Source organism: Pleuronectes platessa, chromosome 3, assembly GCF_947347685.1.
Source record: "Pleuronectes platessa chromosome 3, fPlePla1.1, whole genome shotgun sequence".
In the NCBI taxonomy this organism is placed as follows: Eukaryota; Metazoa; Chordata; class Actinopteri; order Pleuronectiformes; family Pleuronectidae; genus Pleuronectes; species Pleuronectes platessa.
In genome coordinates, this window is record NC_070628.1 from 26,835,072 (window position 1) to 26,853,174 (window position 18,103).

Genomic DNA, 18,103 nt, shown 5'->3' on the forward strand with positions numbered 1-18,103 from the left:
AGTATTCAATATTGGGAAAGTGTTCATAAGAGTAACTTTCAATAGTTTTATGCTAAGTTTGAGGTTAAAAGGTTTCTTTCTAATGAGAGAAGAATGTCATCCTTGAACAGATCATCTCTGACCCATGAATGTTTTTCATTCTATTTATTTTCATCGGTGTCGGATCTGGCCTAACGTGTGTCCCGTTTGAACATCCAGAGCCTGGTAACCTGACTCCAGTGAGGGACAGCCCGGCCATACCACGCCTGAGATCGGTCAACTCTTATACCAACATCCGAGCTGCTACCACTGCCCGCAACCTGAACAAGAGTCTGCAGAACCTCAACCTCAATGAAGAGGGTAAGAGGACAGATAATATGAAGGAGGAGGTTTATTTAGCTGAGTGAAAGCAATGAATCCATGCAGATGCCAGTAGCACCTTCAGGAATAACCCCCACTGCGTCAGCTGTGGACTGTGGATGTAACAGTCCTCAGGCTCACTACTTAATTCTATCATTGCAATTCTTCAGAGCGGCTTAGTGAGTCTCACAAGCACCACAGAGGCCATGGCCAGTTTGCCAGACAGAGATAATTGCTCAGTTTTTTTAGGGTTGACATTTATGCTTTTTCGGGATGATGCCGCACTTACACCTGTGGCTTTATTTTACGAATGTGAACGAATCTGAGACAGTGTGGACTGACTGTTCTACAAATGTGCTGACTGCTCTAAACTGGCCGCTTGTTTTCTGCAAATATGCACAGTTTACTGCCCATAAATGGCCCTGTCCTTGTTGTTCGTACACTGAGCATGCGTGTGCTGGTGTAAACAGGAAGCATTGGTTGTTGGTTGCAGAAAGAGCAAGTCTACAAACAAAAAACAGCAATTGCAAGCAGTTTTATCATTGTATAATGCAGAATTTATGAACCATTTCGTTTTCTACACTGGTAGAAATAGTTATTTTCTTTAAGTAATGTGATATGAGCCTGTGATAGGACTGAAGGCTACACCACGCCTGCAATACACAATCATCAAGTGGTTTTGAGTGTCTACGACATTCTTTCCAACCATCTCTGTTTCTGCCAGTCCAAACTGACACGCTGCCCTGGGGCCAGCAGTTTCCTAACTTCTCTGTTTTAGCAGCTCTAAAACTCCAGACACAGTAGTGTTGATACACGGCATATCGGTAACAAGGTTGATGCATTTTCTAACAAAAATGTAGAAGTGCCGATGTAGCCTGAGCTATTCAGCCCAATATGAAAATCAAAGGAACTTTTCTTCTTGCCATCATCCACTGCAGATGTGTTGAATGTGTCTATGTATGTATAGAAGTGCTTGCATATCCGTCCGTCCTGGCATTCGATCAGGTCTTTATGTCAAAGTTCCTCCCTAACTTTCAGCACCAGCATCACAGTACAAATCTCACCTCATTTGCCTGGGCACCAGTGGATACTGGGAGCTGTCCATGGTGCTGAACCGCAGGTCTGTTGAGACAAGCTTACAGAGATCTAACAGGGAAAGTTTATCCACAGTAAGCAAAACATATCCATTAAGCTGCCATGTTGTTTACCTGTAGATTTAGTGAAATCAATTAACTAAGAACAATTTAAAAACTCTCTCTTTTGGGATTTTATTTTCTTTATCCAGTTGCTCTGTGCTTTTTGCTGTGACGGTCACAGTCACTGATCAGAGACAACTACAATTATCTCTGCTACTAAGAATAGTTCCATCTGCAATTAAAACACTCCCCAGTATCTGCATTCTCTTTGAACCTATACTCCCCTGTTATGTCACTACATTCAATGGGGGCATGTAGAAGGCTTTAGCTTCAAGAAGGGACACAGCTTACACCAAAAAATGTCTGTCTATGGTTTGAATTTCACAGTTATCGTTGACATGTTTTATGTCTCGTAATAGAATTGTAATTAATAATGAGTTTAACAGTTGGCTAAATGATTATTAATGAGCCCATAATCATGCCCCCAAACATCTATGTTCACAGCATTTGGATCACATGACTTGCTACCCAAACTAAGCTCTCAACACAGTTTGTGCCACATTTCATTGATTCAGCTAATGCTAGCTTTGCCCCCTCTGCCTGCCGCGGACAGCTTAATGCATAAGCCCTGATGAGTGGAGCTCAATCACTGGCTCTTGGTGGAGAGCATAACCTATTTCTAATTCACATTCTCCATGCTTATTCCAATATGCAGTGGTGTTTATCATCAATAAGCGCAGAGCGTGTCTCCATTCTCCACCAATCCCAATTTCCACATTTCAGCCTGCAGGAGGATGCCTGTGCGATTGGTTTTGTATGAGTCAGAGTAATGTTTGCTGATATGGAGATTTACAGCAGGAGGTGACTGAGGCTGACAGATCAAATTAAGGTATATGAGCAGGTTATTGTGTTGGAATATTGGCTCCAAATATAAGGACCGTTTACAAATCTCACACTCTATTTTGTTTTTGATTTGGCTATTGGATTTTATTTTTTGTCTTTTTACAACAAATGAAACTATAATAAAGTTTATTTATAGAGGCTTTTTACAGAAGCTAAAGATCTTTCTGAACAAAATACGAGCCTCTTGGTGTGTTTAACACTCATGTGTTTTGCTGATGGGATCTAAGGCTTTATTGCATGTGTGTGTGTTTTCATTCATTCAGGTGGACCAGCAGCTTTCTCTCCTGGTAACCTGAGCACCAGCAGCAGTGCCAGCAGCACCCTTGGGAGCCCGGACAATGATGAGTACATCCTGTCCTTTGAAACCATCGACAAAATGCGACGGGTGTCCTCCTATTCTTCCCTCAACTCTCTCATAGGTAATTCAAATCAATAAATTTTCTTTACTCATTCATCTTTAACTAAATGTTAAACGGCATCAGTTTTACACCTAAAGGTGTATGTACTCGTCATGATGACACAGTTGTACACTGTTTGACAAAATAACCCTGATAATGTCATAGTGGTGTGATTTAGCTAGGTTAAGGTGACTGTGGCCCTCGCTTGACTGTAATAAACACTGTATGCTCACACTGCACATGTATTCACCTGCAGGGACATGCTGAAGCAGAGACGATATGCAAATATATGCGACAGTTTCACTGAAGTCTTCTTCTGGCAGTTGTCAGCCAGTGCACGTTCATATGTTTTAGGGGCGCATCTTTGACAACTTATGGGAGGGGTCAGGATATAGTGGTTGTATATTTTCAAAGTGTCGCCTGCTCTTGCCAGCGTTTGCAGGATTACGAACGTTAGCTTTGACTGGACCCGGGAGTTAAGTAAAGATATTATCAGGTTGCAGGATGGGTACTGTGTGTTCCATCATTTGTTGATTTTTACCTTTACTGAGGACTTATCAAAATGACATATTGGAGGGGTTTTCCAACATAGAGACTTGTGCCCGCCTCTGTCTCTCTCTCTCCCTCACACTGGGTAAAAACAACTGAATTTGTTAACTTCGTTAATATATGGAAAGTTGGAGAAGGCAGTCTGGCTCGATTCGGTTGACAGATCGAATGATAGAGACACAGAGGAGCAGTGAAACTGTAAAACATGCTTGGTGATGTTGCGGCCGGACTATGCACACTCTGGCCCGGGCGGTCGTGTGATGGCTCAGTACCACCCCCGCCTAATTTCTGTCCAGTATTGGCTTCTTTTGCCTTAGTTCAGCTTTATAAAAGTGCAGTGATGCTGTAGTATCCCAAAGACAAAGCAAGGAAAGACTGATGAAGCACACAGCAAGCTAAAGACCCATTTTCTTTTCTGGAAAATAAAAAGATAGTTGATGATGAATCAGCAACACAACAGTAAATTAATACTAATGCGGCTTTGTGAGGGCTGTGTGTGTAATCAGGCTAGTGTTTGCTAACATGTTATCCTCGTCAAATGCTAATTGCTCATGTAGAGGTCAGCTTCAGTTATGTAGATGGACCCAGAAGGGTGATTACCGCAGGCTGCAGACGGTAACTGGGGCAGGTTTGTATGGTTCAACACATACAAGCGCTTATCCAGTCCCATGAGGACAGCACATGAGAGAAAATATCCGGGATTAAAATCACCATTAGAAGAGCTTCCACTAGAGAAACACACCTTGAGTCGGGCCAACCCCGAGAGGGCGAAACCCCTTGAACGACGGCTAGGACGGAGAGAAAAATTCCAGTCCAAGAATAGAACAAGGGTGAATAAGGTTTTAGATGTGTGAAGTACAGCATAACTGAGGGTGGGAAAAGGTGCATTAAAGTGCTTTTCCTTGTACATGTCGAAGTTGAACCCGCTCACTTACCAGTGCTCCCAGGTGATCGGCAGGCTTCACCATGCGTCCTGACAGCCAGCGTGTGTGCGAGCAGGAAAACCATTAACTGACTTGCGCTGTGGGAAAAAGGGAAAGTGAAACTGGTGATTCCCATTTTTCTTCCTTTCTCTTTTTTTTATCATAAATTACAAATGTCCCGTAATCTCCCAGCCCCACTTTGTACTTTTTGTATCGTTTTTCCCTTTTCTGTTGTTTGAAAATGCAGGAGGGAGCTGAATTTAACTTTGCATTGGTTAGATATAGCGAAATGTCCTTTTGATTTGTTGCTTAAATGAAAGCCCCCCTAATCCAGGTGTAGCTGACCCAGTCAATTTCAGCATCAATATTGTTCAACATTGAGGAAACAGCCTAGATTTACTTTTAATTCATTGCTGTATAAATCCAACTGCCCAATTTCCTTCGTCGCTTACTCAGTTGTTAATATCTACCTTTTCCCTCATGGCATCAGCTCAGTTTTTTATAACTAATCCAGAGATAATCAGTCTCAAACTAAAGCTTGGCCCTGTTTGTCATCTGCAAAAGGATGGTTCTCTTGTGGTGTCCAGATAGAAAGGAACATCAAAGCTCGGAATTAAAAGACAAGACAAGACAACAATAAAAACAACCTAGCACAGCGTGTGCCCTAATGCATTTTTATCAGACAAATTGAGCTTTCAACGTTTCATTAAACCTTTTTCAAGCTGCTTGATGAGCTTTCATACTGGCATGAGGTGCCAAGCTTTAACTGACTCCTCAGCTCTGGAACAGGGTATATTTTAGTTGTTAACTCATTTGCTTGTGGTTGGTTTGGTTTGAAGTGGTTATTGTCAGACCCTCTGAGATTTGATTTTCATCTCGCCAGAAAAATATAAAAAGTCTTCCTCATGCAACAAAAAAGCATTCATTCTCAGTATCATCACATCTTTGTTTTAACACTGCAAAATAAAAAAAAAAGAAATGTTGACAGGTAAAGCGAGCTATTGTTTAATAGTAGGCTATAGCAGTTTGGAACAAATTGAAACCGTAAATCCTAAATGCAGCAGTAACCTGACATTGATCTACAGGAAACCAGAAGAACAGAGTTTTGGAGGTGATTTAAAGGTTTACTTTTTTTTTCTTTGTCTTTTCTCTTTTACTGCGATTATTACAAATCCTTCTCTGGGAGGTTGTAACAGTCATAATGGACGAGATGAAAAGTCTAAAGATAATTAAAATTGTTTCAATCTATCCTGTGGGGACCATGAATGACTGCACCAAGGGTTTTTCAGCCCGTCTAGTAGATATTTGAGATATTTCATAGTATTTCTATCATTAAATGTGACTGGTGGTACTAGATCAAAGTGAGTGGATCACCATCCATCTGGTATCATTGAATACATCCTGCGATTAATCCTGGAAGATGAATGTTGATTACAGTGTTTATGGTTTGGAGTTCAATGTCTGCACTGCCTCCTTACAAAGCACATTGCCAACCCCTCAGTCATTCATTATCTGGTAACTGCACCAACTTCCACGGCAACGCATCGTCTTCTATTCCAAACGAGAAGTGTAATACACTGTAGAACGATATCAAGATCAGAGAATCACCTGAGTCTGTGGGATTCATCATCTGGTCACCTTGAATAACTGTACAGAACTTCATGGCCATCCATCCAAGAGTTGATGAGATAATTTTACTCTTGACTGTGGGATAAAGTTGTGTAGGGCAATTCTGTACCTAACTCATTTTTCTCACATCCAGGGCTCAGCTTCACTTCTACCTGTGTCACTGTTTTTGAGGCTCTCTCCCATTTAAAGAGCATCACAGCCGTAATTATAATGACTAAATAGGCCTCATAGAGGAGTTGGGTCGCAAACATTCTGATGCATTTTTTTGCCTCAAACATTTAAAAATCAAAAACTCACGATGCAGAGTTAAGAGAATTTATGTAATTTGCCTGAACTAAGGAGGCCATAAAACAGTGATGCAGTGTTTCATTTAGCCTATAGTTAACATATTTACTACTGTACATCCATTTCACTCTGCTCAAGTCTAAGAATGACGCAAGTGTCACGTCAGGATAAGCCACTGGTGCAGCGCCAAGCCAGTGAGTAATACCCACTGTCATGTGGACGACGTAGAGGCGATGCAGAGGTAATTTGTGTGCACCCGTAATGTAGCGCAACGGTTATATGGGAGAGGACCTGTATATCACATCTATCAACTGGCTGTTTACTGAAGCAGCTATAGCGCACTGGCTAGCTGTCGCTAATCATATCCTGTCCCCCAGGCTACAGCCTGATCACCTCTTTACCTCACTCTCACTCTTTCTCCCCTGGTCACTTGTGCCCTCTCTTTCCTTTTATCTCGCTATCCCTTCCTTTGGGTTTAATCTTTCTCTGTGATCCTCCTCCAACTCTTTTTGTATTTTTCACCCATCTCTGCCGTACCTCAGAGCAAGCAGGAAATATAGGTCTTTTTTTAACCCTTTCCCAATGTTATTTGTCCGGTAACGTAACTATCTCTCTTCCCAGCTGTAGCCCTTGTATCCTCCTCCTCTCCATTCTAGGTATCTTTCCTTTTTTATCTCTTATCTTTGAATCTTTGAACCGTGAACGCCTTTGGGTCTCTGTGCAGAGGGGTCTGAGCTTCTAGAGGTTCCAGATTTAAATCACTCCCTCATCCCTACAACATCCCAGGGGTTTTGCAGTGCACATGGAAAAGTGGGTGACAGGGCAAGGATTTAGGGAGATGATATAATTTAAAATGAGAGGTCATTCTCAGAGGTCAAGTTTACATGACCACCTGAATGACTGGAAAGATCAGCGCAAATGGAAGGGGAGGAAAAAAACTAAAAGCGAATGGAAAGAGAGAGATGGCAACAGTTATAGATTATTACAGCTCAGTGTCCCCACAGCTGACACACAGAGAGAAGAGAAAGTAATGGAGGCTCAACCCACTGCAGCCTGAAATCAGGAAGAATGTGTGGAAAAGAAGAACGAGTGTGTGACTGGCAGGTTGGTGAAGATTTTGAATCAAGTTTTATCATCAGGTAGGTTTACAAACACAAGGAATTTGCTTTGGTCTATTTATGCAGGTATAAAAATCAAAAAATATAAGAAAGGAAAACAAAAATTAAATAAACAAATACTATGAGGGGAGGGCTGGTACAATATGTTGTCGCGACAGTGTTGCTTCAAAAGAAAGCTGAAGACCAGATGAACTAAACCACCTGACAGAAGGAGACACTTGTTCATTTGGATTCATGATAACAGTTATAATTGACGGCAATGAAGCTCTATGGCTGAGGAGAGCCAGCTGCTTTTCTCTCTCTCTCTGGGTGTGCGTGTGCGCGCGTCTTGTTTGTGTTTTGATTAATGGTGTACATTACCGGACACTCAAGGTCTTTCTCCCTCTGTGACCTCAACATATCCAACAACTGCAGGAGAGGAGAATGACCGGGAGAGTGGACCATGATGCCAATGAGTTGTTTGTGCATTTTCCCTTAGCTGTTAGGTCTGACTGGTTATAAACTCAGGAGCAACGTTAAGAGTAGCACAAGAGTGATTTATAAATGCTAATGTATTTTTATGTTAATTTACATGATATTTCAGCAACAAATAATTGATTATCCCTCAAAATGATTTGCTTTCGTGTGTCTTTTCCAGGTGTGTCCTTCAACAGCGTTTACACTCAGATCTGGAGAGTGCTGCTACATCTGGCAGCAGACCCGTTTCCTGAGGTGTCGGACCTGGCCATGAAGGTCCTCAACAGCATAGCATACAAGGTTAGTTGTGTTTGCGCCCTGGATCTCAAGGCATGTCTTTACCGCACACACGTGTTGAAGAAAGAGTCGAGCTCTGAATAGGCTGTTTAGTGGTGGATTCAAATGTTTTTTTACTTAAATGTTCTTGTTTTAAGTCATAAAGATGAGTAGCAACTCATTTTCTACACTGTGATGGGAGAGGGACTTAGTTTCTGTATGTGTCTTTCAGTGTTTTTTTAACACATGCTTATGCAGTGAAAAAGATCCATCTCCAGCGCACACACCTCACCCTCCCACTGGCATTTTCTCCCACCAAAAGGCCATTACTTTTGTGCAAATGCAATTAAGAGCCAATGACTCCCTGAGGCTTGGCAGAGCAGAGCAGTGGAAAGAGGCTGCTGTAACTTAAGGAGCCATATTAACCACTGTAGTCCACCGCCCATACTAACCCCAAAGCAAAAAATGACATGTTTTCCACCCCTGTCCCCTCAGTTACCTTCAGACCAGTAGCATCTCTGCAATGAGACTCCACAATGGACTGCAGTAAAAAACACAAATAAATTGATTTACAATATAATACAATAGACTCTTCTTGTGCCAGCTAATGCAGCACACTGTCTGTGTGGCTCTGCAGCAGACTTTTGTTGTCTCAGTGTCTGTACCTGCAGAACCCAGGTTAGGTGTTACCTTTGTAAAAAATCTGCACTCTGACAGTCATCATATGGGAACATACTGATTTTCAGCCACACGGACACAGTGAGAGATGTGATTTCATTGTGCACTGCACGTCCCCCACACCTCCTGTGTTTGTTTATTGTAAAAGGTGTGCCTCTTAGAATAGGTAAGACTTGGTTTAAAAGTGAGTATTTGATTTATGTCTTTTCAAACAGCTTGTACTGTTGACTCGGACTCATCTCGATTTTTTTCTCGATACTCGACCCAAACCTGTCAGTAGTTGTCTTTACCTCTTATATTGATATTTCTTGAATTAAAGAATAGAGATTTGGACTTCTCTCAGTCGGTAATTGACTTGTTTTTGTCTCGTTTGACTTGACAGTTAACTTCAGTTTCTTTCAGTAGACTGGATACTTGTCTCATTTGACATGAGACCTTGACTGGCTTGCTGTGACTGAATTATTTGCTTTGTTTGGTTAAAACTTGACGTTAAACTATCTCTCTTGTCTTGGGACATAGCGTGCTTCCACTGGCTTGAGTCTCGATTCAGACAAGACCATGTCATGTATCATTCATGCTGCACATACATACATTTTTTTTCACTAAAACAGTGATAAAGCATCAAGCTCCGCCTCTGCTGTCTTTACATTTATAATAAATCCTGTAAACACCTTTTAATGCTTTACTCTCTAAAGGTTGAGTTATCACAGAGGGTGCCTGTATTCATTTGGTTACTTGCAGAGAGCCTGTGAGCGGCAACTTAATCAAAGTCTATTCATCCCAGGTTCACAAGTGTTAACAGTAGCCTATCTGGGAATTCAACATTTTTAATTAGGATTTTAAATGTCAAATGATATTGATTTGTTACAAAGAGAACAAGGTCAGCAGCTAATTAAAATGCACTTGCCTTTCAGATTAAAGCTTTAAATGCTTTTATTGATGGGTCCATCTTGCTGCATGATGCTGGGATAAAAGTCATAAGTCTGTCTTTTTTATTTGTGTTATTCTAGTGTGTCGAGTTTCAGGAGAAAAGAAGATTCATGCTTTTTATGGCTCTCCGCCCACGCAGTTTGAGTCTTTCCCGTCCCGTTCTTGTGAACGTGATACCTCTGTAGTGCCTTTACAGCATTTCTTCAAATTATGCTTCGAAGATATGGAACATGCTGTCACCACAAATTAGAAAAGCACCCTCTGTTGATGCGTTCAAGAGACTCCTCGAAAAATGAATTTATGTTTTTGCTTTCGATAAGAGTAAATCACCACCTGAGAATGTCTGTGTCAGTCCGATGTGCTGCTCCACTGCTGTAGTTTATTTCACGAATGTGGGAGAAGAAAGAAACTTCCTGTGAAGGCCCTGCTGCCACTGACTGCAAGGCAGTGTTTACCGATTTATTCACTCACTGATGAATATTGATCGTATCAGGTGTCTAAAATCAACAGTGCATTTCCTCAGGCCATTAGGAATACACATGCCAAGTGTAAACCTGATAAGATGAATGGTTCTCGAGAAATGTGTTCCACAGACAGAAAGACAAACACACTGACAGACAGACATTTGTGGAATTAGTGGGTGGATTATGCACCAAATATTTAGAACATGCTCAAACCCCAGCAAAGAAAAGCAACCTCTGCTCTTATGTTTATAGAACTGTCAAGACTGATTTTATATTTTAGGTTTTTATCAATTTCAACCTTGTCTTTTCCATTTATTGTAATCTTTATTGTTATTGTAATCTTAACATTTCTTATCATGATTGTACTGTTTTGATGTTTTCCATTAATATTACATTTAACACAAAATGTTCACTCAGGCTCTCAGGTAAGAACTGGTTAATTTTCGGTGGTCAGAGGTCACTGGGACCTCCCACGTCGTGTTTTTAGCTGAAACTCAACTCAAGTTATTTCAACATACACTCAATACATTTTATTAAATTCATTCAAAGTCTTAACATCATATATGAGTTTTGACGGAGATGGATGTTAATCGTAAACTGATGGGTTGGCGAAGACGTAAAACTTCAGTGCATCGTGAGGGGAGATTATAACTTGAGAATTACTTTCTAATATAGTCTTGTGATTTTTACTTAATGGATTTTAGCCTTGAAGCTATGTTAATGAATTTGACACCAAAGATGACACCATTTCCTTTCACTTGACACTTGACTTTTTTCAACTGCTTTTACTTTTGACTTGGACTTGTCTCAACTAACTTGATACATGACCTCAACTTCTCTTCACTTAAAGGGCATTGAGTTGAAGTTGCTTTGATTTGCTTATCTTACATTTTCTTGACTCACAGGAGATTTTGAATTCTCTCAGTTGACACGCTACTTGACGTGTTTCTAGGGGAGATTATAACTTGAGGAGTCAGCATCGTCTGGTTTCCCTCATCTGACGTAGCAGATGCAGGATCTCTTCTAACGCAGTTACCATGTGACACACCTCCACCAACCACATCTGCCCTCCATAAGCCCAACAGCTCTGACTTGTTCATCTCCCTCCCACTTTCACCACTTCATATGTTGTCTTCATACATGGAGCACTCGGCACTCTCTCCACCAGCCGTTTAGATTGTCCTTCAATAATCAAAGGATGGTACAGGCTTGATAACCACTAATCTCACCAGGATCCTTTTGTGTGTGCCTATACCAGAGTATAGCTGCTGCCACTTTCAATCTCTTGGATGAATGCTGCGATGTCAAGCTCTGTTCTGCCATTAGAAATGTCAGGTTTCTCTGCAACATGTCTGCTGTGCACTGCTGCCTTTACCCAGACATTCACTTCTCCTAAAAAAGTTCAGTGTATTGCTCAGTTCTTTGTCTGTATCTCTTTAAGTCCTTTTTATGTTTTTCTCATCATATAGATCTTGTGCTTGAGTAGAAAAGGTACATAGATTAGTGGCAGAGCTATTTCCATAATAACCCTGTTAGCTGCTTTTACTGCTGCTTGTTTAATTTCCAGTTGCATCTTAAGAAAGCGCTCACAGCAAAGTTTAGTGACTGACGTCTTTTCACCATCACAAAGGCTTTAGATTAACTTTGCATCAAGAACTTTTAGACACTCACCACAAACAAAAATGTACTTGCCGCGATCTTGCAATTAGCACAGAAATCCAGTTAGAGGAAATCCCAGCTAGTAAAATGTGTTTGCCTGCGATAACCACATTTACTTCTACGAGTTTCTCTCCACCTGAGTAAACAACAACTCTGCTATTCATCAGTGATGCTTTGCCTCTGTTGTCTTTATTAAGTTTACCCCTCCCTTGTGAGCAGCCATTAGACAACTCACAATGAAGAGGTTATATTACCTGCTCCATTTAATTAGATAAAGTTCTTGATATTTGTCAAACTGTGCTTTGTAAAGTTCTTCCCTCTTTTTGTGGGCTTTTACAGAAGGACTATCCCTGATTTGGGATTTTTTTATTACACAAAGGTGAAATTAACTCATTCGGCTTCTCCCCAGGCGACGATGAACGCTCGACCCCAGAGGATCCTGGACTCTGGCTCTCTCACCCAGTCGGCTCCAGCCAGTCCTACCAGCAAGGGCACGCACATTCATCAAGCCAGGTGAGGGAACGTGTCTCACACACATGGATTTCCAGATATACCTGCTCGTTCATGTAAAGCAACAAAACCTATGCATCATGTACAGCTGCACAATTCTCCGAATGAAATGCGCTGTGAGAAAAAAGTTTTAACTAATTTAAGCACAAGACCCCACAATTCATTACAGGTTGTATAATATAGTTGGGACATTAACAAGAACATGAGATCAAAGGCAGAAGCTAATGTGATATAAAGACAAGAACGACAATTCTGTGCAGAATGTGTTAGCACATTGAACTGTACATGTAAAAACAGTCAAGATCTGTGTCCCTGATATAGTCAGAGAACCTTCATCCTTTCAATTATAAAACTGAAGCATGTGAAGCTTCCGTAAAAGCAGAATGTAAATCCTTTTGTGTATCCCACTCCTCTGTCAGGCCCTTGATGTGGTCACAAAGTATTTATTCTTATGCATCATTCTACATAAGGTATCAGTAAATTAGTCTTGTTCTCTCTCCATTCAAAAATATTACTGTATGCTTGTGAAAAAAATCCATCCGCTGCCTTTGGATCTCAATTGTGTTTTGTTAATTTACATTTTTTCAACAGTGGGTCTCCTCCCATGCCCAGCACCAGCAGCTCCAGTTTGACCAACGAGGTGCCCAAACCCCCGGCAAGAGAGCAGCCAGCTACACGGCCCCCCTACACCCCAACACTGGGAGGACAAGCTCCCCACTCCCACCAGTTTCCCCGCACTCGCAAGATGTTTGACAAGGGACCAGAGCAGGTAAAGCAAAAGTCTACTGATCATTTATATCTCAGCCAGTGTGTAGATAACATAATCTGTAACCAACGGCAACAGTGTTAAGAAGTCAAAGTTATATTAAAACTAGAGCGATAAGAGAATAAAAATTGTTAGATCACGACTGCTTAGCTACTTTCCATAGAGGAGAGTCACCAGTACAGCCCAGTGAGTGAGAGGCTCACCTCTGTCTGAGTCTACTTTCTTAAGTATGTCAGAAAGGTGGAGCAGGTTTGTTTCCCAGACAGAGGCTGATGTCCCTTCTGACTTTCTCTCTGAGGGATCATTTTATATGTAAATGTAGCTGGGCTCACAGAACAGCCATTTTTAAATTACAGTATATGTGATCACAGATTTGAGGAGGATATGAATATACTAATAAGTGTATAACATGATCTAGCAACATAAAGTGATTTTTCAAGCAGGATTTAGCTCCTTTCCTTTGAAAGTGGTTGTTTAAATTGATTCCACAGCAGTTTTCAACTATGTTCTCAATTTCACACATTGACCAAAAAGCTCCAGCCATATACTACTGTAGATTTGACCTGGTCTTGTTTTTGTCTGTGCACAGGCAGCCGAGGATGGTGACGAGCCGGGTGGTCACAGGAACTACATCAGTGCTGCCCTCCAGACGGGCCTGTGTGATTGGAGTGCAAAGTATTTTGCTCAGCCCGTCATGAAGGTAGTGTCCCTCACAACTTTGTTTCCCCTCCATCCGTTTCACAATCTCTGTCTCCACCTACAACTCACTCTCCCAGTTATTCTTGATCAGTCATCAGTTATTCATCTCATGGCAACAGATCAGCTGAGTTATTGCTTAGCTGAAATGCAAATCACACATTATCAAATTAAAAAAGAAAAAGAGCAAATCCATCTTTTTTTAATCAACAAACAATATATTCACATTATTCCTCCGCCAAGCAATCTAGGTCTTGATAAGCAGCTTAGAGAGGTTGCTAAGCAACAAAGACATCCTGATACTGTATGAACAGTCATTTTTAATGTTCATGTACATATTGATGTGATGTCATGGGTGTGTTTGTCATGCATTTTACAATAGCTGCAGGATCCCTGAGTCGTCTGAGGACATGAACTCTGTAACAGAGAATGTATTTAAAAAATAATGAAATCCTATGAAAAACAGCAGGGAGGGCACCGACTGAGTATGAGAACGAACCTGCTGCTTGTACAGATGAATAATGGAGCTGTGTGAGCTCCATAAAGTCCTCTTGAGTGAAATTGAGTAAAGATTTAAAGAAGTACTTTCTACCAGGCACAGTAGTTGGTGCTAAATTATATAATATTAAATCAAGCTTCCATCTGTTTAAAAACTCTAAACATGCCATTCTCTCTGGGACATGATGAAGTAAGATGATGTTTTCAGGACATTGTGTCAGGGTTGAGCAAAGATTGAATCTATCTTTAAACAAATTCAAGCATTAGGGTCCAGCAGAGGAGTAAAAAGAATATGTGAGAAAAGTATTAGATATTCATATGGGTATGAGACAAAATGGCAGATACAAAAAGAAAATGTAAAGAAAAGTAGATTTTAGGCAAATAAAATATTTACATCACAGACATTTGGGGCGGAAAGAGGAGGAGAAAACCCTGCGTGAAAGAGTGAGAGAGAGTGCCCAAAGATAAAAGTAAGAGAAGATGGAAGTAAAATATTTGAAAAGAGAACAGACATTGACGAGCAGATAGAGGAGTGAGAGGAAAAGCCGAGTAGTTGAACAGATATAAAGTGTATAAAGGGCATGGTGAGCGGATGAACAGGAAACGAGCCAGAAGTGGCAACAAAAGGTGATGAAAAGCAGGGAGATGATTGGATGGGAAGAGTAGGAGGAGAAGGAGGAGAGGGGTTTTGCTGTAACACAAATCAGTTTGCTGTGTTGGCAAAAAATTTGAGTGCTGCCATAAAATTCCTCTCCATTACAAAGCTCTATGTGTGTGTGAGTGTGTGAGGATGCCTGAAAAGTCTGACGGCAGGTTATCATAGCACTGCATCAGCTGTGTGTGTGTGTGTGTGTGTGTGTGTGTGTGTGTGTGTGTGTGTGTGTGTGTGTGTGTGTGTGTGTGTGTGTGTGTGTGTGTGTGTGTGTGTGTGTGTGTGTGTGTGTGTGTGTGTGTGTGTGTGTGTGTGTAGGTGTGTGTAGGTGTGTGTGTGTGTAGGTGTGTGTGTGTGTAGGTGTGTGTGTGTGTAGGTGTGTGTGTGTGTAGGTGTCCGTGCATTTGAGTGTCTGTGTATCTCCATCTACAATTATCAGCTATTCACAGCTACAGCCTTAAGTGAGTGTGAGAGGTAACATGGGTCACACACAGCACATAATTGTGCTTATGTCGTCTGAATCTGGACCACAACTTCCTGCCACAACACATTAACAGGCAGGACACAGTATAACACAGACCTCAGTGCATCACCCCCTCCTCATCACTGATTGCTGTTGGATTTGCTTTTATATGTCGTACCTGCCTGTTAATGTGTTGTGGCAGGAGGGTGTGGTCCAGATTCAGACAACATGTCCAATATGAGCAAAATACCAATGTTCATACGGTTTCCACCCAAACGCAGCCCTAAAAAAGCATGTATAAACGCCTCTTGCCAAACCAGTGTGCACATATCCAAACAACATTCACCATAAGTCTGTCTAACTTTAATGTTTTTCTGTAAAGGTTTTGGGTTATACTGGTACAGTGCCTGTTCTTACATTGTCTGTGAAATGGGCTGTTTGCTTGGCCTGTAGGGATGCTGGTTGCAGCTTTCCTTCTCAAACAGCTAAATTGACCTTTTCTTGAACTGGCTTTTCTTAAAATGAAACTGAATTGGCCTCATCACTGTTCATGTGTTGGGCTTATATATAAGTTTGAATGATTTACTTTTTTCTTGATAATTTTTCATACATTACACGCTGGCTATTTCAGAGTTTTGTTAAGCAATGGACACAATCTTCAGATCTATTGTACATATTTACAGTATATATACAGATCTATGAATGTCTACGGAATTTGGTAAAAAATTTAGGAAAATGGAATTATTATTATAAAGCTACCACTCCTTGAATTAATTGAGTCTGTTAGTGTGAACATTTTCAACTGACAAACACTTCAGCATACTCCTGATGAAAAATCAAGATTCTGACAACAAATGTAATTTTTCAAGGATAGGTGCACAGAAGACTCTCTGACTTATCATAGCTCTGTCATATTATTTAATTGTGGCCTTGAGCAATAACAGTTGACAATTTATAAGCATGCAGTGCACTATCCCAGATCCTTGAAACTGAATCAGAAAAAGTGAATAGAGACATTATTTTATTTAATTTTTTTCATTTCATTATTAGTTCTAGAAGAAAACAAATATTTTTAAGTAAACTTTAACAGGTCAAACAAAAGTCAGATAACAGTTCATAGTAGGAAAGAAATAAGATATAAGAATATCAAATTATAAAATAATGGCAGACACCCAGGAAGCAATGCACAGCTCCACCAAGTCAGCTTAGAAGTGATCATTTTGGGTCTTTTCGTGCATGTTTGGTCCATAAAAGTAATTTTTTACAGTTTTAGCCACTCGGTGAGTAATTAACTGCTCCACTCTGTGTCTCTGTTTATACCCAGTCTTGAGTGTTTACATCTTTTTGTTTGCGTGTGTCTGGGTGTCTGTCAGTGAGAGAGAGTGAGCAGCCGAGTGTGTAATCAAACACCTGTAGTGATTAATTTGGCCCAGGATAAACGTGATCCCAATAGGCCATTTCCAATGTACTAGAATTTTGTAAGTGGTGGAGGAAGTGCAAAATTCTCTATGCAGAAAAAACCCTGACCATGATAATTTGGGGGTCACGTGCCTCCATTGGACCCACATCTATGGTAAGACTTTGGTCAAAAGCCCTGTCTGACTAAGCTTCTTCTGAAAAATACAAAATAAATGGTTTTCATTTGGTGTGAAAGAACGATCACTGACTGACTTCACCAGACACAAGGTTTTCCAAATTGTTGAAGAAAGTCTCCTCAAAAGAATGAAGCAGCATATTTATTTTCACAATTTGAAAGAGAGATGATTAACAATCCCATGCAGAACGTGCAATGTGCTTGGCTGTCCACATACTTTTGGCCATATAGAGTACCATCAATGTGAAGTGTGAAGAGCTCTGCGGACAATATATACAAAAAAGTCTCCCTCTCAGACACACACAGGCTTTTGTCTACCTCAGGGTCTAATTATGTGTTAAATCAGAGGTTGGCACGGTGCAGGACCAAAACCCTGGGAACCGCTGTATCAGCTGCCTCCTACCTTGGCGCGCGCGCGCACGCGCACACACACACACACACACACACACACACACACAGCTGTGGGAATATGTCAACCTCAGTCTGACTGCGAAATCTGCCTCCTACCAGTCCCAGTCAAGGGCTTCAAAGCCTGAGAGACACTTTGTGAGATACAGATAAACGCGACTTGACTCTACACACACTTACAAAAAACATAGAGCGATATTTATTCACAAGCTCCACTCAGGGGTGTTGTTTTCCTTTTAAAGCAACATGCACATTGAGTGAAGACATTAAGAACACTGATCACACAGGGTTGTTTTAAAGTCACATGGCACCACTTGCACTGATTGCTCAGTATAACAGAATCTTGTCTAAACTGCCAACTAGAAGCTTTCCCCGTTCTGTGTGTGTTCGTGTGTGTGTCAGACTGTTTAAAATTCAGTGGGCATGAGATGCATCGCTCTAGAAATGTGCTTGATAAGCACACAGTGGCAACCAGCATCTAAACACACACACACACACACAATTATGGCTCGTTCTGCTATTTACAGTTTGTTGTTTATTTATTCAAATATGCATTATGATGAAAAAGTCCAATTTACAACTTTAATACTTTTAGCAGAAATAGTCATTCTGTGCTAGTGAATTGAAGCTGGCAGAACATCTGTGAATGCCATGTTGTTACATAAGACTTGAAAAAAGTTAACACCTTTAACTTTGTCGCTTTACTCGACAGATGTGATCAGATGTGACTGCATGAAGTGAACTTGACACCTCGACTCATTATCTGAGTCTGA

At 40.9% G+C, this 18,103-nt stretch overlaps 1 protein-coding gene across 5 annotated transcripts in view; it reads left to right on the forward strand.

Moving 5' to 3' along the window:
* rptor (regulatory associated protein of MTOR, complex 1) overlaps positions 1–18,103 on the forward strand; it is a 153,745-nt gene that overhangs the window by 113,248 nt on the left and 22,394 nt on the right. For all 5 annotated transcript variants that reach the window (XM_053418971.1, XM_053418975.1, XM_053418973.1 and 2 more), the window contains exons 20-25: positions 199–339; positions 2,642–2,797; positions 7,918–8,036; positions 12,153–12,256; positions 12,845–13,022; positions 13,609–13,719. In XM_053418971.1, coding sequence (XP_053274946.1) covers positions 199–339; positions 2,642–2,797; positions 7,918–8,036; positions 12,153–12,256; positions 12,845–13,022; positions 13,609–13,719 — 809 coding nt within the window. The remainder of the gene's footprint in view (positions 1–198; positions 340–2,641; positions 2,798–7,917; positions 8,037–12,152; positions 12,257–12,844; positions 13,023–13,608; positions 13,720–18,103) is intronic.